This window comes from Thyridium curvatum, assembly GCF_004353045.1.
Source record: "Thyridium curvatum strain D216 chromosome Unknown NODE_1_length_1224711_cov_81.814160, whole genome shotgun sequence".
Lineage (NCBI taxonomy): Eukaryota > Fungi > Ascomycota > Sordariomycetes > Thyridiales > Thyridiaceae > Thyridium > Thyridium curvatum.
The window spans coordinates 509,608-531,666 of record NW_022156756.1 but is presented as its reverse complement, the minus strand read 5'-3'; the positions used below and the strand labels follow the sequence as shown (position 1 = coordinate 531,666).

Sequence of the window (22,059 nt, the reverse complement as noted above, 5' to 3'; positions counted from 1 at the left end):
GTCGTCGGCGATATAAGGTTGGTGTGGATGTGAAAGTGTTGAAGATTGATGGACCTAGGCTAGTAGACGAAGTACTAGAATGGAAAGGATCAGAGGGCGGGAGGGTAGTCGAGGGAACTCTTTTGTTGGGTGCGACAAGAGTGTCAAACAGGGACACAAAACAAGAGTTGATGAGATGATGCGCGTGGATGATGCTGGCGGCGGGGGCGGGGAGACCTGTGCCATGTACCTACTAATTGGACCTTGTTCCCTGATGTAATCCCGCAGCGCCGCCCAAGAGATGCAGCTCTGGAAACGGCCCCACTTCAAGGGTTTTGAGGTAACAGCCACAGTCGACATTGCGTAAGGCCCAGCGTAGTCCCTTGCAGGCTCCCGTTCTGTGGCATGGCGTCCCTTTAGGCACCCACTAATTTGCTGGACAAGGCGCTAAAGTGCGAGGCAGCCACGGTACGACAGCTCGTCATTCAGCACGCCAAGCACTACTTGTGGGCATCCATCGCTGCGGTTGGGTGTTGGTATTGCACTGTACTCCCTTCTGCCCAATCCGGCACAGCCCGCTTCACCTCACAACCCCAGCTTCGGCGTCATCTCGAAAATTTCTAGCCAAATCAGTCATCCGACTTACGCATTCCTTTGAAACCAACAGCCACCGGTTTCACATCTGACTGTAGCTATCCGGCCGGAGACGAAGACCAAGGCCGGCTTATTCCAGGACAGCCGAGTTCTGTGCTACGGACTGTTCCCACAGTCCTGAAAACCCAAGTCCTATTCAGTTATTGCACTTGGCCTGCCGGTCGCTTTGCATAACCCTCTTTCTCTCTCGTGGTAAGTGATTTTCGTTGCCAAAAGCAGACTGTAAGCAGTGTACACAGAGAGCATATCCTGCGTGGCTGTGCTGCTTGAAACGATATCCCAAACTGGTGTAAATTTGCATCACCGCCACCTTCTTTGTGTCTGGTTCCTCTCGCTACCTTGGATCTTGGACACACTCGGGTGGCGGATAGCATCGTCCTTTGACCGAATTCATATAGAGTCTGTCTTGGCTTCATCCTGACTGTCAAGTCGACCGGTTTGGTCTTTTGGTACATTCTCATTCCTGGAGCAAACAGCATGCAAATGAATCCAATGATAAAGTCTCGAGTGGACTCGTCTTGTATGAACCGGATCAAGTGATCTAAAGTGATCATTTCATCTCGATATTCTTCAAATAGCTCTTTCTCTGACTCCACGGTCAGGCTCTCTAGCTCTCGTCTGAACACCTGAAGCCCACACAATGGCAGTCTGCGCCAAGTGCGAAGACCCCCTCGTCCTCGTCGTCGACTACGACGTCGAGGACGACGAGCCGCCAGAGACTGAGGAAGTCCCGGATGACCTAGAACTTCCCTGCGGCTGCCACTTCCACTGGTAAGCAAGCATCTCTCTCACTGCCACACACACAGACTCTGGCCGCTCACACCAGTTCTCTCCCCCCCCCCCCCCCCCCCCTCTCCAGGCAATGCCTCATAGACGACGCAGCGCAAGTCGCCCTCTCCCTCAAGTGCCCCAAGTGCCAGTCCTACCTCCCGGCCAACCAGGCCGGCCCCTCCGCCACAAACCCCATCTTCGGCCCCAGCACCACCGCCGCCGGCGCCAGCGCCATCCGCACCCGCTACTCCTCCGAGGGCGGCGTCGACGACGACTACGACATCCTCCCCGTCCTCACCGAGGAGGCCTACCTCGCCTCCCACCCCGAGGCCCGCCCCGCCCGCGCCCTGCTCACCATGTGCGCCCAGGGCGACGTCATGGGCATCGTCGGCCTCCTGCAGGACATGGACGGCGAGGACGAAGACGGCGACGGCGACGACGAGGCCCGCAGTCCTCCGCTGCCCGTCAACAAGCTCCTGCGGTACCAGGACCCGCTCGGCGGCATGCGCAGTGGGCTGCACGTCGCCGTCGAGAACAACCAGGAGGAGGCCTTCTTCATGCTGCTGTTCCTGGCGTCGAGGCTGGCGACGAGCGACTTCCCCGCCGCCGTGGTCGAATCGGCGCAGCAGGTCGGCCTGGGGCGGCCCGAGCAAGGATCGGACCCGGACATCAGGACCCTGGCGGACGACAAGGGCGACGGGCCCGAGGCGTATGCTCGCAAGGCGGGCGGTAAGTGGGCTCAGTGGGCGGAGGCGGGTGTGTTCACGCAGGGCCTGTGACCTTATTTTTAGCAGGGAGATAAAGAGGTTGCATGGGGAGATGGCGTTTGGTGGTCAGAAGTGACACAGATGAATACCTGGAAGAGCGACCGTTTTATTGTTTGGAATGCCTCATACTTACCAATATGAAGTACCTGTCACCAAATCGTGGTAGAGTGACGGACACGCTTTAAATCCCGATGTATTGCTTTGCCTGCTCTAATGGGGTAATATGCGCTATCTCGACTGAATGGGATGCCACCTCTTCCACACGCATCCAATATCCGTACGCTAAATCCAGCTGTGCATTTTCTAAGCTCACTCCAGATGATCCCACTCTACGATATGCCCAGCGCGTCCCATGCCTGGGGTTCCTGCCTTTGACGGTGACGTCGAGCGGTCCTTATTCGACAGCAGCTGTGACATGATAAAGTGACTCACATCCTCGTCAGACCAGTAGGCCATATGCGAAGCGATGGTGTTGATCGGGTTGAAATCGAGAACGCTCCTATTTCATCATTGTTAGTATCAAAATCCCTCCTAGCAGTGGACTGGCAAAAGGGGGGGAAAAGTAAAACTCACTCTTGGATGCTGTAATCCACACGGCCGTTCCGATTTAGCGCCCGCACCTTCATCTCCTCCCTCCGCAGCCGCTGCGCCTTGCGCTCCTCCTCCATCCAGTTGCTGACAGCCACACCCGCGGCGGCCTTGGCCTTGGCATTCGCGCCGTCGTCGCCACCGCCGCCCTTGCCATCGGCGCCGCCCTTCTCCAGCGTCTCGACCCGGTCCTTCTGGAACCGCGAGTACAGCGTCTCGAGCTCGTCGTCGATGAGCGTGACGTCGTTGCCGCTGATGCTCTTGCGGCCCGCGGCGCCGTCGCCATCGCCGCCCATCATGGCGAGCTGCCTCTTGCGCGCGGCCGTCTTCTCGCCCAACGCCGAGGCGTCCGAGATGACACCCGCGGCGACGTTTGTGCCCGCGCCCGGCGACGCGGCGTGGGGCGGGTGCTGGGCGTTGAAGTTGGCGACCTCCTCCTGCGTCAGGCCCAGGCTCCGGTTCAGCAGGTTGTTGGCGATGCCGGCGCTGAGGCTGGACCACAGGCCGCTCACGCTCTGGCCGACCTTGGCGCCGAGCCCAGACACGATGTTCTGCGGGGTGGAGACGTTGCCAAATATGCCCTTCTTGGTGTAGGGCAGCACTTGGGGCTTGAGACTAGACATGGCTGATGAGATGAGAGGCTCGAGGCGGTAGCTAATGGGGTCTGACGGATGGAAGACATTGTAGAGCTGTGAGACTTTGGGCGACGAGATGGTCACGGGCAAGCCAGTGATGGGTGATATGCGTTGGTCAGTTCCAGCATGGCCTGGGAGAGGAACGGCGGTGGCGAAAGGGTCGTCAAGCTCATCTGGGTTTAGGGGGCTTTCTGTAGGGAACGCGTTCGGAAGGTGTCGCGCGGAGATGGTACGGCCTTTGAGCATCTGGAACAGTCCTATGGGAGATCCCAGGCAGTAGAAATCCTCGACCTCGAAGTCGAAGGTGAGATCCCTTGGGTCACGCAGCTCACGCTTCTCGGACGCAGGCCAGAACCTAAGCGGGTTCATCGTCGTGTCGTGGACCTGAGCTGACTCCTTCTGTCGGCAAAGTATGTCAAACATGATCGCTGACCCGAGAGAGTGACCCATGACATGGACTTTGCCATTGAAGCCAGGGTTTCGATCCATGAACAATTTGTATATCCGGTTCGATTCGCGGAAGACAATTTCGGAAATTTGTTCCCGGTAAGCACTTTGATACAATAGTACGTCAAGCGCTAGATCTGAGATGAGGGAACGAGCAAAAGCTACCCCCTCGACGGTGATATCCTCCAAGGAAGGGTACTCATCTTCCTCTTCAAAGGTCTCACCAAGATCTTGCTCGCGCCTTTTCTCGCCCTTGCGCTTGGGGAAATCGAGCAGGTGACGCCAGCAAACAGGCAAGACCTGAATGCGGCAATTGCCTGGCCCATCGCCCAGTTCGGAGTTCAAGGCTCGCAAGTCGGCCGAGGTAGAATATACCGACTTGAGAGTCTTTCGCAAGACATTGACATCATGGATAAAGTTGACGCTCTCCATCCTTAGACCGAGTAGTTGTCCGATACCGTGGGTGACCAGAATCAAGTGTTCGATATCGCGACCCTGCGACTCACCTGTCTGGGCATTGTAATCATCTTGAATCTCCTTCTCTTCACGTTTACGGATCTCTTCTTCCTCTTGCTCCGGATCCCTGTTTTCGGCATTCTCGATAAGCGACGACAGTTGGCGCTGGAGACGGCTTCCCCTGCTTTCAATGTCGGTAGATTCCCGCTCCTCCTTGTCGGAATCAGGATCCGATCGAGAACTTGGTGGAGCGGAACGCCTCTTCAGCGCCCTTTGCTCTTTCTCCTCGAGCTCACCCGAAAATCTGGTACCGGCTGGCGTAGTTGGCCTCTTCTCGTCCTTGCTCTTTTCTTCTTTTGCTTTCTTAGGCTCAGAGTAGCCTCTCACCAATTTCACGCCGCTCATGTAAGCTCCTCCAGCGAATCGTTCGTACATGGTGGACGTGACCCAGGATAAAACGCCCTCAGAGGACAACCATGCGGTATTAACATCTTGATAGGTGGCGATACTGTTCATATAAGTCCCGAATAGCCGGTGTGTCTGAGGTTGATGCTGCGGCGTGAAAGCTCCGGGCTTTGAAGCGCTGTCGCTCGCGCCTGAAGCTGCTTTAAGGTTCTCTACCGAAGCTTTTGGTGTCACGTCGCTCGCCTTTGCCTCGGTTCCTGCCTTAGCTGGATACAGCCATGGCTTGACCTTGAGATATCCCTCCTCTAGCTGCGAAGCCAGATTTTCCTCGCAGGGTCGGAGGCTGGAACCCTCTTGGTAGAACCAACTGCCACGACGAACGTCGTAGGTAGGTCCCAGCCAATAGGCTGGCGCCAGTTCCCGCTCTTCTATGTCCACATCGAACAAGAAATCCTCGTTGACGGGAACCTTGACACCGGGTTCTTTTTGTTTTGCCGCTTCCGCAGCACCCGTGGTAGTGTTGGGAAGGTCCTGAGAGCCCAGGGCATGTGCATGCTGGGACCCGGAGACGTATCTTCGTGTCAACCCCGTATCGCGCTCGTTCTCAGAAGCCTCAACGACTTTCTGGTAGGCTGCTTCGAGGGCGCGGTTGTCTTGTTTCGAAAATGCTACGTACTTTTTGGGCGGAGGGGGCAGCTTCGTTTCTTTCGGGTTCTTACTCTTCACCCATTCCGGCTTGCGTTTCGGTACCTGTTTGACGTGTATTTATTAGCATGATTCCAGCTCCATGATCTGGGGATCTCGTGCAAGTCATACATCTACGGCATGAAACCACTGCACAGCAAGAGGCGGGCAGTCTGGAGGATATCGCTTGAAGCTTCGACCGTAGGTGCTGGTCGTGCTATGATCGCCAGGGTTGACCGGTGTCGGGTCCGGTTGAGGGTCTTTGGGAGTCGGTGTAGCGCTTCTGTTCCCGCTCCAGGGATTAATGGAGTCAACAGCAGACGAAAGATACGACTTTTCAGGTTTCTTGTCGTCCGGCGGCGGCGCCATCACATCGGCGCGGCCACGCGGCCAGGAGAGTCCGGCCTTGCGAATTACCCAGTCGAAGGAGGTGCTGGATGAATAATGCCGAGCAAAGAGTTGAGTAGCAGAGGCGGGATTGCAGAATAGTTTTGTCGGAAAGAGAGCCAACGTGGTATCGCGGGAGCATACAAGCTCCGTCTGGCGGTCGCGGGGTGTTTACCAAAGAAAAGATTCCTGCATTGACAGGGTGGCCAGCGTTTGGGGAAAGCGACAAATGGAACAAACTCTCCGATTACTGGTTACACATTCTGTAGGTAATTTCCAGCTAGTACCGTAGGTGTACAATTAATGATTTGGGGTAACGAGGGCGAGGATGACACTCAAGGCTTAGCATGCCGAGGAATGTTGGGGAACGAAGTGAAGCCGGATGACCTATGACGATGCCACGCCGTAGCTCCAAGCTCTGACCGCCAAACCGCCTCCCTGGCGGGCCTGGGCCTGTTAGGCACCCTGCTAATAACCACGTGGGGGGGACTTTTTGATGTGCCGTCTCTCAGCAGGCTCGGGCTCTCGCCAATTTGAGTGGTCTGTCAGTTGTCAAAGGACTAGAATGAAGTAGGCAGCGAGTTCAATATTTATTTTACTCCTACCAGCATGTAGACTACTTGTAGTTGATTGTTGTATGAAGAACAAACAGATGGGCATCCAGGTGTAGACAATGCACCCTGTTGATCGGTGATAAGATGCAGGTCAATCAATGGCTTCAGCGGCATCTTATCGATATGGAATCGCTAGAACGGACGGCATCCCCCACCCAATGGACGTCCGATGGCGTCGTACATCAACAGCCAGGCACCCGGACCCGCTGGAGCAGCTGCAAGGATGTGTGGTTAAGCTGGTGGGGTACGACCAATTCCGTGCACGCCAGTGCTCCTCCCGTCTTGCTCGCCCCCGCTCTGCTGTGCTTGTCTGGGCTGGCCCCTCAAAATTATTCTACATAGGAAATTTTTAACGTTTTGCAGGGAATCATCATAGTACACCGGTCGAGTCACATTCACCACTACAACAATAACAAGCTCGACCGCTTTTGCACGCTGCCACTGCGCCCAGACCCAGCTTATCACCGCCAGAAAATGACCTTACGGTAGTCCCGAAGAGAAGAGCACCTTGTTTCCCCCGAGAATACGAACAAGGTCAAGCTCTGTCTTGTGACATCCGCACAACCACCACCTTCCTCGAGTAATCGGACCCGTGACAGCCATGGAAGACCCAACTGGCGGCCACACCGCCGCGGTGTCGTCCAGGAAAGCCCAGCTGGTGGACCAACTGCCAAAGCGCTTCAAAGGCATCAAGTTCGGCATCCAGTCAAACCAGGACATCGTCAACCAGGCTGTCCTGGAAGTGTCGGATCGCATGCTGTACGACATCGAAAATGAGCGAAAGCCCTCCCAACATGGCCCCCTCGATACCCGTCTGGTGCGTCCAACTTTTCGAAGGCGATTGTTCCTGACTGGCCATGAGCTAATGTTGCGAGTTTCATAGGGAACTTCGAGCAAGAGCAAGACTTGCGATACATGCCATCAGAAGCTCGCCTTCTGTTCCGGCCATTTTGGACACATTCGCCTGCCGCTGCCTGCATTCCACATCGGCTACTTGCGCTTCATCATGACTATTCTCCAGAATATTTGCAAGGTAAGTCTAACTCTGGAAGATTGCAAAACAGGAGACACAGTTTAACATATCCTCTCCAGGACTGTGGCTGCGTCCTTCTGACCGAACCCGAAAAACGAATGTATCTTAAGGAGCTACGACGACCGGGCCTCGACAACATGCGACGCACCCTCATTTGCAAGAAAATCAACGAGGTCTGCAAGAAGGTCAAAGAATGTCCGTACTGCAAGGCTGTCAATGGAACTATCAAGAAGCTGGGCGTCTTGAAGCTTGCGCACGACCGCTTTGCTGCCTTCAATAGGTCGACTTCCGCGAAGAAGATCCCGCCGGAGAGCAAAGTAAAGTTCGACAACTCCTTCTCGGCTGCCAAGAAGTACACCCCCGAGCTCGAGAAGCATATTCGCAAGGCGTTTGAAGATCTGAGCCCCCTGCGAGTATTGAACCTATTCAAGAAGGTCAGCCCTTCTGACTGCGAGCTTCTTGGCCTGGACCCTGCCGAGGGTAGGCCTGAGATGTTCCTGTGGCAATATCTCCCGGCGCCACCCATCTGTATCAGGCCCTCTGTTGCCCAGGATAACGCAAGTACTGAGGACGATCTGACGACCAAACTTGCCGAGATTGTTCAGATCAGCGGCCTAATCCGTGCTTCTCTGGCTAAGGGCACGCCTATCGGCACTATCATGGAGTTGTGGGAATTTCTCCAGCTCCAGATAGCCATGTACGTGAACAGTGAGGTTCCTGGCCTCGCTCAGCCCGGGTTTGGGAAAACAACGAGGGGATTCTGCCAGCGCCTCAAGGGCAAGCAGGGGCGCTTCAGAGGCAATTTGTCAGGAAAGCGTGTCGACTTCTCGGGTCGAACCGTCATTTCACCAGACCCCAATCTCGGCATTGATCAGGTGGCCGTCCCAATCCTGGTTGCCAAGAACCTGACATATCCTGAACGAGTGAACCACAACAACATTGAAAAACTCAAAAAGTGCGTCATCAACGGGCCCTACGAATGGCCAGGCGCCATTCAAGTCTTGCAGAGGAAGAACGACGACGTTCCCTACTACAAATCTCAGTTGAAATGGGTAGACGACCGTGAGGAGATTGCACGGACACTGAAAGCTGGGGACATCGTGGAGCGTCACTTGGAAGATGGCGACATTGTTCTTTTCAACCGGCAGCCCTCTCTACACAAGCTTAGTATCATGAGCCATCTTGTCAAGGTACGGCCATGGAGGACGTTCCGTCTGAACGAGTGTGTCTGCACTCCCTACAACGCCGATTTTGATGGCGACGAGATGAACCTTCATGTTCCACAGACAGAAGAAGCCCGTGCCGAGGCGATTACCTTGATGGGTGTCAAACACAACCTTGCCACACCAAAGAACGGCGAGCCCATTATTGCCGCCACTCAAGACTTCATCACGGCTGCATATCTCATCAGTAGCAAGGACCGCTTCTACACCAGACGGGAGTTTGCCTATATCTGCATGCACATGACCGAGGCGACAGTGCACCTTGACATCCCGCCACCGGCCATTCTGAAACCGCAAGCCTTGTGGACCGGCAAACAGGTCTTCAGCATGTTGATGCGCCCGAATAAGGAGACCAACGTCAAGGTCAACCTTGATGCCAAATGCAGAGAATACAAGCCTCGCCCTGGGGAGTGTCCCGACATGTGCCCCAACGATGGTTGGTTGGTCATCCGCAACTCGGAGGTCATGTGTGGTCGCATGGATAAGTCAACTGTTGGTGGTGGTAAAAAGGACTCTATCTTCTATGTCATCTTGCGAGACTTCGGCCCCGATGCTGCTGTCATTGCCATGAACCGCCTCGCCAAGCTTTGCGCGCGATTCCTCGGAAACCGCGGCTTCTCTATTGGAGTCTACGATGTATTCCCGCCCGCAGAACTCAATGTTGGAAAGGAAGCGTTGGTCAAGAGTGCCAATGCCGAATGCGATAAGCTGATCACATTGTTCAAGGAGGGAAGACTGGAAAAGGCCGCTGGTTGCAATCCCGAACAGACCCTGGAGAACGCCATTTCTGGTATTCTCAGTCGAGTCCGTCAGCAAGCTGGTCAAAAGTGTAACGAGACACTGAGCAGAAACAACGCCCCGCTGACCATGGCCAAGTCTGGATCGAAAGGTTCAGACATCAACGTGGCTCAGATGGTGGCTGTCGTCGGACAGCAGATTATCGGCGGCCAGCGTGTGCCTGATGGCTTCCAGGATCGCAGTTTGCCTCACTTTCACAAAAATGCACGCCAGCCGCCTTCCAAAGGTTTCGTCAAGAACAGTTTCTACTCTGGACTTGTACCTACCGAGTTCCTCTTTCACGCCATCTCCGGTCGTGAGGGTCTGGTCGATACTGCGGTCAAGACCGCTGAGACCGGTTATATGTCGCGGCGTCTGATGAAGTCGTTGGAAGACTTGTCGACTCAATACGACCACAGCGTCCGCACATCTGGTGGCGGCATCGTGCAATTCCAGTTCGGTGCTGATCGTCTGGATCCCGTTAACATGGAAGGCGCGGCGAAGCCTGTCCATTTCGACCGCACTTGGACGCACGCCGAGAACCTGACCTTGGATAACTCGGAACCGTCGCTGTTGCCCGACCAGGTCATGGAGATCTGCAACACCATGTTGAACGCCGAGCGTAACAGATGCATTCGACGAGACCTTGTCACGAACAAAATTCTTCCATATAACGACGATAGCGATAAAAGCCTTGACTGGCAGGAAGGCAAGAGGAACTTCATCGAGACTGTTCATGCCTATGTCAAAGCACGCGCGGAGAAAATTGCAAAAATTCGAAAAATGTCGGGTCTTGAGGTCAACAATCACGAGGCATCTATGGATCTGGATGGTCATGACGAGGAATGGGCTATGGAACGGCGAACTGAGCTGGTGGCCAAGGTGTCGAAGAGCACGCTGAAGCTGTTTATCAAGCTGTGCCTAGACAAGTACGAAGCGGCGCAGGTTGAACCTGGCCATGCCGTCGGTGCCGTTGGTGCTCAATCAATTGGAGAGCCGGGCACCCAAATGACGCTTAAGACTTTCCATTTCGCCGGTGTCGCCGGTATGAGTATCACACAAGGTGTGCCGCGTATCAAGGAGATTATCAACGCGTCAAAGAAGATCTCCACCCCTGTCATCGAGTGCCCCCTGCAAAACAACAAGCAGATCGAGGCTGCCCGAATCGTCAAAGGCAGGATTGAGAAGACATACGTGTCTGACGTTCTTCGCTTTATCGAAGATGAATGGGAAGCCGGCGGTGGCAAGATCATTCTCAAAATTGATCGCGAGGCGCTGCAGGATATGCACCTGGGCATTGGTCTCAATGACATTGCCCGTGCTATTGTGAAGCACAAGAAGCTCAAGGTTGACGAGAACTCCATCGAGGTCAACCACGGCGCAGGCACCGTGCTACTGAACGTCAGCTACAGCTGGTTAGACTCTGGAGCGAAACGAGGCACCAAGAGTAAGGTCGCCGCCGAGGAAGGCTCCGATCTGCTGCTCAGGGTGAACTTCCTGCGCCGAATGCTGCCTACGGTTGCTATTTCCGGCTACCCCGAGGCCACGCGAGCCATCATCCAGACGTCGGAGCAGAGCGAGCACGCCGTCGTCGTCGAGGGGTACGGCCTGCTGGACTGCATGAATACAGAAGGTGTCATCGGCACCAGAACCAAGTCCAACAACATCATGGAGTGCAAGGACATCCTCGGCATCGAGGCTGCGCGGCTGACCATCGCGCACGAGATCGGCGTTGTCATGGGCGACATGGGCATCGACCCGCGGCACATGGACCTGCTGGCCGACGTCATGACGTACAAGGGCGAGGTGCTGGGCATCACACGCTTCGGCCTGTCCAAGATGCGCGACAGCGTGCTGCAGCTCGCCTCGTTCGAGAAGACGCCCGACCACCTGTTCGAGGCGGCCGCGGGCATGAAGACGGACCGCATCGAGGGCGTCAGCGAGAACATCATCATGGGCCAGACCATGGGCGTTGGCACGGGTGCCTTCAAGATGGTGCGCCGCCTCGGGCTCGACAAGAAGGACACGGTGCCGCGGCGGACGCTGTTCGAGGAGGCCTGGGAGAAAGGCGCCAAGATGCGGAGGGGCACGAGGAGGGCTACTGCTGCGGCTGCGGCTCCTACTGTGAGGGCTGCTGCTTGAGCTAGTGCGGCTTGGGGGTTGTAACATCATCATATTCATGAATTGCATGCATTGCCTTTGGGAGTTTTTGTTTGGGAAGATGTGTTTGCAGGAACTTGGGGACCATCAGCGGCTGGACAGGGTAGAATTAGCATACCCAGAATGTGATGTGATTGTACAGACCAGTGCATCAATGCTTGCTGTGGTTTGAGAATTCACACTGTTTGATAATGGATGACCGTGGTCCTATCTTCGAAATGTTTCCGCAAATGATTATGTTGGGTATCAAATAACCTCCCAGCCAACGCCTTTTTTTCAACCAAACCTTTGGTATTGAACCTTTTTGTTGTTGTCCAAGCCGTCAAGAGCTGTTGGCAAAGAACTTGGTGATCTTTTGTGACCCCGCTGCCTTTGCAGCAGCCGCCGCCGCCTTGCTGGGCGACTTGTTGGCCGTGCCGTTGCTCGTGGAGCTGATCTTGGGCCGGCCGACCTGTTTGACGGGCGATGAGGGCGTTTGCTTTGCTGGACTGCTGCCCGTAGCAGCCTTCTTGGCCGGGGGGCTCCACTGATCCTCGTCCACATCGGCCTCTCTCTTGATCCCCTTGGGCAATGGGCTTGCCTGCATCCCACCATCGTCAGCTTCCCGACTGGCCTCTTCGACAGACTCGGTCTTGACGACGGCCGTCCTGCTATCATCACCACTACCGTCGCGTTTGTCGACCTCCTGCTTGATCTCCACCTCGGGCTTGTCCTTCGCGCCTCCGTCATCCTCTTCCTTTTTCTTCACTTTCGTCGGCGAAGTCTTGTTGCTCGCGTTGGCAAAGAAGTTGGCAATGTTGGACTTGTTCTCCCTGCTGGCCACGGGCACGATGAACGACGGCGAGTTGTTGCCCACCTTGCCGACCTCCTTGCTGACCGGGTAGACCTCGAGCTCGCCCGCGAACGGCCGGAGCAGCGCCTGCAGCTCCCGGCTCCACTCGTGCCGGGCCGGGTCGAGCCAGACGCGCAGGGCGTCGGACCCGGCGTCCAGGATGACGGGCATGCGGTCGTGCAGGAACCGGAGCTGCTTGTTCGAGTCGGTCGTGATGATGGTGTACGTGTAGTGCTTCTGCGGGTCGTCTTTTTTCCCCTTCCATCGTTAGCATCGTGTTACTACTGCCCCTGACCTCTGCTCCTGAAAAGAATAACCCGAAGCATGAAAGCGGGAGGAATCATACGTACCTTCGTACTGCACCACGTCCCACAGCCCCGCAAAGCACATCAGCCCGCCGTCCTTCCTCTTGACAAAGTGCGGCACCTTCTCCTTGCCCTTCTGCAGCCACTCGTAGAAGCCCTGCGCCACGACGACGCACCGCTTGCGCGCCTTCATGCTCGCCCACATGCCGCCCGCCGACGCCAGCGAGTCGTCGCGGCAGTTGATCGTCTTGAGCACCGAGGGGTAGTCCGGGTTGCGCTTGGTCCAGAAGGGCACGAGCCCCCACTTCATCGACTGCAGCTTGTAATGAACCGCTCGTGACGCCTCGCTCGCGTCTGCGTTGTGTCCCTCCGCGGCTGCTGCGGGGGGAGGCGCGTCACCTCTCGCCTCCTTGTCCTGCTGCGCTCCGCCGCCGGACCGCCGCGGCCCCGCGCCCCAGTCCGGCACGTCGGCCCTGTAGACGATGCCGTGGTAGCCCGGCGCAAAGTTGTAGCTCTGCCGCGGGGCGCCCTCGCCCTCGTCGGCCGGGTAGTCGTCGACCTGCATGTCGTTGTCCTGGAGCATGCGACGGACCTGGGAGGGTCGCAGATACAGAGCGTAGCGGCCGCACATGGTGGGTGGGGGTTCCCAGATCTGAATCTGCGCTGATCGCGAGGGATCCAATTGCGATTGTTTCAATGGTACAAGTTTTTAACACGGTAATGGCATGGTACTTCTGCATGTGTTGCGTGAGAATTGGGAATTGGACATCATTTGCGTCGACAAAGCAATCAGGCAACCGAGACGTCATCCTGCGCGCTCCCTTGGCGCGGGGAAGGCGTTGGACTAGCGAACGAGAAACGCGATATCGGTGCCTCATCACGTGGCGCCATTGAGTGGCAGATTCTCATCCTTCGATCACCAATCTACGTGAGCCGGGTCTGAACTTGGCTGTCTGGTGTCATTGTATGTCTTTCTAGTGCCGTTCAAACATGCAACACTTGTCAAGTGTGTCGTCAGCGACAAGGCAAGATAAGCATTACAACACGGGCACTGTAACAGGACATATGCCCTCGCACGACCGGGATAATCTCGCCTTCTTTTTTTGTTACCCTAGGAGCATATATGAAGAAAAGAGTATGTGCGCATCATGCATAAGACGTCAAGTCGGATGGTATATACATTCCACCAGTCTGGTCAGAAGGATCCCGGGACATGCTCGCGGGCCTCTTAGCTGCACTCCCAGCTATTGCAGTCCAGCGCTTCGACGCTACTTCTTCAAGGCCAAAATCTTGTCGGCAGCCTGCTCAGAAGCAATCGTAATCATAGCCGAAGGATTGCCGGTAATGTGGCCGGGGAAGATGGAAGCATCGACCACGAATAGGTTGTCGGTGCCGTAGACCTTTGCGTTGGTGTCGACGACAGCGGTACCGTCGGCCTTGCGGCCGTCATCAGTGCCCATCTTCGCAGTACCTGCGCAATCTATGTTAGCTTGCGGAAGAGCAAAGAACGAGAGCGTGTTGCTGCTACTTACCAATCCAGTGGTTGGCGCGCCTGGCACTCGCCAGCTTGGGGAGGGAGTCGACGTACGCCGCAACGGTCATGTTGGACGGCGGGGTGATCCAGGTCAGGTTCTTGACATTCTTGAGCGATGCCTGGAGGCTCTCGATGCCCTTGATGACGGCCTCTCTGTCCTCGGCGTTCTGGAGGTAGGGAGCGATGGAGACGACAGTGTTGAGCTGAGGGTCGAGAGTCATGCGGCCACGAGACGTCGCACCTCGGCCGAGGTACTGGCTCATGATCATGGAGTTGTTGGTGTCACCCTCAACTCTGGCGGTCCATTGGAGCTGTCGGACCTTGCCGTCAGAAGTGGTGATCTCCTCCCAGAACAGGGGGCCGATGTTGGGCGCGGCCTGGGCGAGAATGCCACTTCGCTTGTCGAGGTACATCTCTTTGTCAGTGGTGTTCGGGGCATCCCAGGCCTCGTAAAAGTCATAGAAGACCACGTCCGGGTGGCTGATCTGGGTGTCGGTATTTGCGTGGTCATCCAGGTTATAGCCGACAGGCAGGTTGATCCACTGCTTGCTGTCGATCATGGTCGGTCCGTCAGTAGAGTTCTTGACGATTTCGAGCTGATCTTTGGGACCGATACCGCTCCGCATCAAGAGCCTAGGGGTGCCGAAGGCGCCGGCGGAGAGAATGACACGACCGGTGTCCTTGGTCAGGCTGACGATGGTGGGCTTGCCATCAGCACTTGCACAGTCAAGCTCGACGCCAGTGACGTGAGCACCGTCTCGGACGACGCGCTTGGCAGGAGTGTTCATGTGGAGGCTGAACTGCTTCCTCTGAGCAGCGTTGACCAGATAGGTGGCCAGCGGGCCGCCTCTCTCACCGTGCGAGAACATGAACGTGCTGTGGCCAAAGCTGCGGTTCTTCGAGTTTGGATGGTCATTTGGAACGACATACTCCCAGCCAGAGGCGTTGAGGCCGCGTGAAAGAACCTCGAAGCCTTGTTGCAGATACCGCTTACCGTCCTGAGATGGAACGGTGGTACCCGGGATCTTCTTGAAGACACGGTCAGTTGCAGCGACCACGTCCTTGCTCTTCCACCCTTCGGGGAAGTTCTCATCCCAATCGAGATGGTATGGCTTCCACCAAAGGCCAGCATTGACAGCGACACCGCCACCAAGAACACATCCGGCCATCTGGTCGGTATCGAGGCAGGCGACACCGGTCGAATCATGCCAAATCTGGTTGCACAGACCAGGCACGTCAAAGCGAGTCAAGTTAGTGCCGTTGAGCCAGTCGGGCTTCATGACACCTCCCCAGACGCCCGTGGACGGAGGACCTTTCTCGAGGAGGAGGACACTATGGCCAGCCTCGCTGAGTCGGTCAGCCATGGGGATGCCACCAGCACCGCCGCCGACGATGATGTAGTCGTATGTACCTGTGGGAACGGCTGTGCAGCTTGCCACAGGGGCAGGGGCGGTGGTGGTCGGGGCGGTGGGAGTGCTCGTCGGAGGAGCCGTCGTGGTGTCGCCGCACTCGCCGGCGACGGTCTTGGTGGCCAGAGCCGACCATTTGGAATAGTCTTTGTTGACAGCACCCGAGATATCAGCACCAAATTGGCCAAAACCGTTGTCGTGGAAGCTGTATGTGATCTTGGACGGGCATCCAGGGTTGACAGGTGCTTTCTTCGAAGCAGCCCTTCCGATGATGAGGTTCTTGTCAGTCGTCTTGACGCTTCCAGTGGAGCCGCCTTGGTTCCATGCGAAGCATCCTTGGCAGCGGTAGATGATTTCGAACTCCTTGTCGTTGACGCTCGAGGAGATCTGGGTCAGCTTGGCATCACCCGTGTAGAGGCCAGGCATGGTGTAGCCCGTGGCAAAGCGGAAGGATGTCAGGACTTGGTCCTTGTACGGCCATGCCATGAGGAGCAGGGCCTGGGTCATCTGGCCGGATGCGCCATGCGACAGTCCACACCAGCCACCACTGGTGTTTGGGCATCGCTTCGGAAATTGTTAGCCTCCGTATCCTTCTCCGGCAAGCGAAAGAGAGGACTTACCAAGATACCGATGTATTCAGTCGCATCCTTGGTGAGAGCGTCCTCAGGAAGTGCCATGCCGTAGGTCATACCACCGCTGTCAGTGAACGACCAAGTGGTGAACGTGATGTTGGTCTTGGAATCCGTGTAGGCGGTAGGCGCCTGTGCAGCACATTCTTGTACGCCTGAAGAGATCATCTAGTCAGCACCAGCGGCCTTGACATATTTCTTGATGACGTTGGTCTCTTACATAGCGTGCCGGCCACCAAGGCGGCGGCGATACGTCTGAGGGAATACATCTTGCTGGTCCCGACGGCGGAGTTGAGATGGAGGCTGGAGCAGAGGAAAAGGCCATCGCAAGACCAGGAAACGGAGCGGGGACAGCTTTACTTTAAGAAGCCGACGCGAGCAGCGGCCTTCCTGCTCGTCCCGGTTGAGTGGCCGCCGGAGTCTGGGGGTTCCTGACCCATTCGGCCAGTGGGATCACCAGAGTCTTTCGGTTCATCTCGAGAGTTTATGAGCGCTGCGGCGGGCGTGTCCGAAATGGAACGTCACCGATAGGGTGGATGGAGCAGACGGCTGATATGCCCGCTGCGGTGAGAATATCGGGCTGATGGCAGGCTGATATTAGGGGCAGCTCACATGGCGTGGAGATGCTGGCCGGAACCCTGGGATATATTACGGGCCCATCGAGCTTGTTTCTGCGACGGGGTAAATGCAGTCGACATGAGTCTCTGAGATTGATGTAGACTCGCGCCAGGGGGTGTCCATTGCGTTCATGCGATCGGCAGAAACATGGCCCTCTCCAGGGCAGTGCCAGGGAACGGCATTGCAGTCCGCAATTCGATCAAGCAATCCAGGTCCAGGAGCCTCAAATAGACGATGGCAGATGTTGCTGACGAGCGATCTGCCATGGCAACCTGTCGGACAGCTCTGTCCCAGACTCCATTAGCATACTGAGGCTTGCTACTTGATGCTGTTCAATGAAATGGTGTATGAATGCGGGGTAGCGTACAGCCTCGGATCTCCTTGAGATCCGGCATCGATCAAGCGATTGAGTTCGGCCATAGATCACGGGTATCATCATTGGACAGCTCGGTTGAACGACGCAGCGGCTCGATGCGTCAGAACAAACGAGTGGAACAGCTCGTCAAGCGGCGGCTCAGAATAACGAATCGTTGGCGTAATGGCCTTGCTATGATTGGTCTGGGGTACGCTGAGGGGGCATCCCGGTCAGGGGTAAAGAGATCTGATCGGGAATGATTGCAGGCCGGCGTGAGATGGGAGATGTGTGCCTGCAGAAGGGAAGGGAGGTAGATGGTGGACCGGTAGTTGTGGACGCACCCGGATCCAAGATGTTGGACGTGGGTGAGGATTGGTGGTGATAGCTTGGACACCGGCCTGTCGGAGGTTTTTCTGTCCCCTTTCTCGCCTCTTGCAATCCCGCCCTTCCCTTGCCTGTTTTACATTAGCAATTGCCTCCTTCCCGCCGCTGGAGAGAGTGTCTGCGAGAACCTCGTCCTTCCGCATCTAGATGGAAGAAACGCACACCTCAGGCGCTTCGGAACCCAGAGACGGCGTTAATAAGCGCTGTAACATTCTGCTGGAGACCACCCCTGCGAGCGCTTTATGGCCATTTCCCCGACGCAAAGTCCGCTGAAAACGGTAGGTTTTCAGGTCAATCATGGGGGTTCCCGCTCCGACATTAATCTGGTGTCACTTTGGATAAATCCTGGGCCAATACAACTGACCGCGTTGCCATTCTCCCTGTCATATCTGGTGATCTCTCCGCACATCCCACTCCTTGGCACCGGGAATCCAACTATCCACCACTGGCAAGAGGGCAATGCTCAAGCTTCAGGAGCTTACACCTGTTTCGGAGCGGTCTGGCGGCCCTGGCCCACAGCATTGGAGGCGTAGATGTGCGCTTGTGTGCGACGCCTGGGCCTCACCTGACCCCAAGGTTCATCTGCTTCGTCACCCCTACCTAGCCGCAAGCGCGCGACGAGCTTCCTGAGGGTTCTTGTTCAGTCCTGGTTAGGTATGGATCTCGCGGTCTTGCTATGCCGCGGTCTGACTTCGGGAAGCACCGCCGCTGGAGCTCGGCGCTCTGCAGGAGTCTCGGGCCGCCGCAACTCAACTACCAGGGTCGTTTTGCATCCCACAGCCCGGGCAATGATCATCACGGGTGGACTTCGCCGCGAATTTGGCTCCTCTCCCAACCTCTCCGTAGTGCTCCCTCACGATCTGCAGCTTACTTCACACGCCCTCTACTCCGTCCGCATTACCCTCCTGGTCGACACTCACATATTCCCCATCTAGAGAATGTCTTGCTTCGCACGCGCGTACGGTGCGAGATCTTGCTTTTATGGACTTTGGTAATAATAGCTCCGTATAGTGTTCTGGTTAACTCGACATTGACTCCTCTCAACTTCTGTTCCAGAGAGGATCGGGCACTCAGCTACCTGCTCGTGCCAACTTACCTTGTTAGGTGTAATGAGAGGGGAATATTGTTTGAATTAAGTAGAATGTGTACACTTGTTCTCAATGATAACTGTACGAAGTCAATCTGTATTAGACTTTGATCAGCTATACACTTTCTAACTATGATCTTTCTGGAGTAAGTTAGCTAGCCATATTGTACAGAATCTTGACCTTGATTCGATTAGTTAAATTCAGCTTACTGATTTGCGGTCCAGGGCTTCATGTTGTCTCATTCAAGTTGACGACTCGTCGCCGGCTACAGCATGTCTTTCCTGATTGTTCGATCATTCCCCCCTCGGCTATGATATGACGCCAATATCTCCCCAAATGTTGCCCAGAGAGTTTTATAATCTGCAACATTGCAGTTGAAGCACTAGAAACATCTGCTAGCGACTTTCATCTTATGAACGAGGACCTGCTACATTGCTGGGAAGTCATATTTAGATGATATCAGTGCTGGCCTCCGCGAGAGTTCTGCAAAACTCCTGAACACCGATCAATCAGTAGGAGGATCTGTCATCGAACACAGTGCTACTGAGGACCAGCTTTCAACTTTTCTTCGCTGGAATCTCTCGCACACTGACTGGACACGCTTCCGACGCCTTCAATGGGACTCTTGGGAACCGCATCTCTCCGCGATATCCGTCCCCGATATCACGGGCGTTGTCGGACCGACACCCGGGAACCGAGTCCCGTGCAAGATGATGGACGGGTTGTAACAGGTGTTCAGACTGGTATCTCTTGATAGATTGGAATTCAAAGAGTGCAAAAAGGGAAACACAGCAAGCAACACGTGAAACCACCCAGTGAATGTCACATATTAACAATGGAGCCCACCGCCCACTTGACATGAGCTCGCTTGGGGCAAACCCCAGTCAACTACGTATGTCAACCCGCAATACGGAGAAAAAGAGCTGTCAAATTCAAGGAAGCGGGGAGGCCTAGAGAGACGGCGCGTGGGGCTCTGGAGACACGATGGTGTTTTGTTCGGAGGCGTAATCCCTACAATGGGCTCACCGTAACCCGGGAATAACGCATCCGGCGGGAGAAGGCCGGTCAATGCCCGGATCAGACACTCTGTTCCGACGACCGCTCAGCCGGCCGAGTTTACTTACACCTCTGTTTGGGATTCAGCAACGTCGATCTCCCCCACAGGCCCTCCACATCACTGGGATGGTGGGCCTTGAATGCTGTAACGAGAACATGAAAATCGGATACCCAACTGTTACTGAGAGCAATTCCTTTGCTTGTTAGAGTAGGTTATTTAATCTAACCACGCGAAAGAAGCGCTTGGTCATCTCTGGCAGCAGCATGTACAAATGGTAGCCTCCCCCCGAAGCAGAAGCTCGAGGGACACTCTCTGTCTCTTGATGCCCTATCGTCTCCCGCTCTTCACCTTTTTCGTGGTACTTTTTCTCTGATTTGGCAGGAACCAATCTACCAAAATGAAGACACTTCGTGGAAGGCCGTTGATGATAGGCCTGACCTCAGCCTGTAGCATGGGCTTCTTGCTCTTCGGCTGTCAGTAACATCAAACCTATAGGAAAGATTGCTAATGTGTGGCCGACATAGACGACCAGGGCGTCATGGGTGGTGTGCTGTCAACGGAATCGTTCCTCGCACAATTCAAGGACCCCGACTCCGTTGAACAAGGCCTGATTGTTGGGCTCTACGACTTAGGTTGTTTGATCGGTTCTCTTCTCGCCTTCGGCTTCGGCGAAAAGCTTGGACGCAAGCGAGCCATCTATATTGGCAGCGTTGTTGTTATACTCGGCTCGATTCTTCAGGTTACGGCTCATGTTGTCTCGCATTTGATCATCGGGAGGATCTTCACCGGTGTTGGAGTCGGCATCATGACTGCCATCGTCCCGACATGGCAGGCCGAAGTGTCCCGCTCCGACAACCGCGGTGCGCTGATCACTGTCGAGGCCGCGAACATCATCTTCGGTTTTGTGCTTTCCAACTGGGTCACTTTGGGGGCGAGTTACGCCAAGAGCAACTTTCAGTGGATCTTCCCGATCGCTCTACAGATGGTGTTTGCCATATACCTGCTCATCATCGGGCCGTTCCTCGTCGAGTCTCCTCGCTGGCTTGCTCACCACCACAGCCTCGAAGAGGCTACGTCGGTAATATCTCGTCTCCTTGATCTGCCAGAGTCACATGAGGAAGTGATCAAAATTCGAAACGAAATTGAGATGGCTCTCCAGGAGGAAGAGAGCGGCCACTGGACCGAGATCTTCCGCCATGGTGGTCAACAGAATTTCCGCCGCATGATGCTCGGCTTTGGAGCTCTCTACATGCAGCAGATGAGTGGTATCAAGTACGTCAGGCTCGATAACCCGATAACCGGTAGACTATAGGTTAACCGAAGTGCAGCACCATCGGGTACTATCTGCCCGTCATCCTCAAGGATTACGTCGGATTAAGCGACATAACCGCCCGCATCGTAGCGGCTGCCGGCAGTATGAACTACTTGGTGTTCAGCATTGTGCCCATCTGGTTCATCGATAAGCTGGGACGACGTATTTGCATGATCTGGGGCGCGGTAGCATTGTCTATCATCTCGGCTCTAATCTGTGTCGGGTTCAATGTCCCCGGCACCGGCGGCGCTATCATGACAGTGGTCATGTACTTTTTGTTCTACGATGCCTTCGCATGGAGTTTCCTCAATGTGTCCTGGATCTACGCTCCAGAGATCAACTCTCTCAAGATGCGATCCATGGGTGCTTCTCTGGCCTCCGCCTCCAATTGGCTTTGTAGGTCAATCATTCGTTCTCATACCCTGGTTGAAATGACTGATTGTGCTTCGCAGTCAACGGCATAGCCGTAACCATCACTCCAATCGGCCTTGAGAAAATTGGGTGGAGGTATTACCTCATTTGGACCGCTTTCAACGCATCTTTTGTTCCGATGGTCTATTTCTTGTATCCTGAGACGAAGGGCCTGTCACTGGAGCAGATTGACCACATCTTTGAAGGCAAAGGCCACGGCTGGAACTGCCTGACCCAAGGCGTCAAAGAAAGTACCAGGACTGCTGTCGATCTTGGAGTACCGGAGCAGTCGAGTGCCAGCCACGTACCATCTGCTGCCGATGAGGAGAAGGCTCTTGGGCATGGTACGGCACAGGTGAGCGAGGGTGTGGTGGGTAGTGCTGGGAGTTCCCCGGACAAAGCAACGACCGCGAATGCAGAGCACGAGAGGCGCCACTAAGGGGTTAAAGAATTTAGCAGTGCTTGATTTTGCTGTATGCGATGCAGAGACCATAACCATTTCCATCAGATCTATCCTCTATATCGGACCGGTAATTTCGTCCATT

General features: G+C 55.5%; 6 protein-coding genes across 6 annotated transcripts; 3 read left to right on the top strand and 3 right to left on the bottom strand.

Moving 5' to 3' along the window:
• Positions 1 to 1,273: 1,273 nt before the first annotated feature.
• On the top strand, positions 1,274 to 2,183 carry E0L32_000151 (uncharacterized protein; the record flags this gene model as incomplete). The annotated part of the gene is made up of 2 exons (XM_031135589.1): positions 1,274 to 1,404; positions 1,460 to 2,183. 2 exons carry the CDS (start codon positions 1,274 to 1,276, stop codon positions 2,181 to 2,183), a joined length of 855 nt encoding a protein of 284 aa, XP_030997528.1.
• A 297-nt stretch (positions 2,184 to 2,480) lies between these two features.
• On the bottom strand, positions 2,481 to 5,755 carry E0L32_000150 (uncharacterized protein; the record flags this gene model as incomplete). Its single annotated transcript, XM_031135578.1, has 3 exons — positions 2,481 to 2,670; positions 2,745 to 5,452; positions 5,519 to 5,755. The coding sequence occupies 3 exons, from the start codon at positions 5,753 to 5,755 to the stop codon at positions 2,481 to 2,483; spliced, it is 3,135 nt and encodes a 1,044-aa protein (XP_030997527.1).
• Positions 5,756 to 6,988: 1,233 nt separating this feature from the next.
• On the top strand, positions 6,989 to 11,562 carry E0L32_000149 (uncharacterized protein; the record flags this gene model as incomplete). The annotated part of the gene is made up of 3 exons (XM_031135566.1): positions 6,989 to 7,204; positions 7,271 to 7,420; positions 7,480 to 11,562. The coding sequence occupies 3 exons, from the start codon at positions 6,989 to 6,991 to the stop codon at positions 11,560 to 11,562; spliced, it is 4,449 nt and encodes a 1,482-aa protein (XP_030997526.1).
• Positions 11,563 to 11,902: 340 nt separating this feature from the next.
• Positions 11,903 to 13,348, bottom strand: E0L32_000148 (uncharacterized protein; the record flags this gene model as incomplete). The annotated part of the gene is made up of 2 exons (XM_031135555.1): positions 11,903 to 12,660; positions 12,763 to 13,348. The coding sequence occupies 2 exons, from the start codon at positions 13,346 to 13,348 to the stop codon at positions 11,903 to 11,905; spliced, it is 1,344 nt and encodes a 447-aa protein (XP_030997525.1).
• A 637-nt stretch (positions 13,349 to 13,985) lies between these two features.
• E0L32_000147 (uncharacterized protein) lies at positions 13,986 to 16,558 on the bottom strand (the record flags this gene model as incomplete). Its single annotated transcript, XM_031135544.1, has 4 exons — positions 13,986 to 14,188; positions 14,250 to 16,224; positions 16,281 to 16,444; positions 16,510 to 16,558. 4 exons carry the CDS (start codon positions 16,556 to 16,558, stop codon positions 13,986 to 13,988), a joined length of 2,391 nt encoding a protein of 796 aa, XP_030997524.1.
• Positions 16,559 to 20,188: 3,630 nt separating this feature from the next.
• Positions 20,189 to 21,953, top strand: E0L32_000146 (uncharacterized protein; the record flags this gene model as incomplete). Its single annotated transcript, XM_031135533.1, has 4 exons — positions 20,189 to 20,264; positions 20,316 to 21,063; positions 21,120 to 21,499; positions 21,556 to 21,953. The coding sequence occupies 4 exons, from the start codon at positions 20,189 to 20,191 to the stop codon at positions 21,951 to 21,953; spliced, it is 1,602 nt and encodes a 533-aa protein (XP_030997523.1).
• Positions 21,954 to 22,059: the final 106 nt, after the last annotated feature.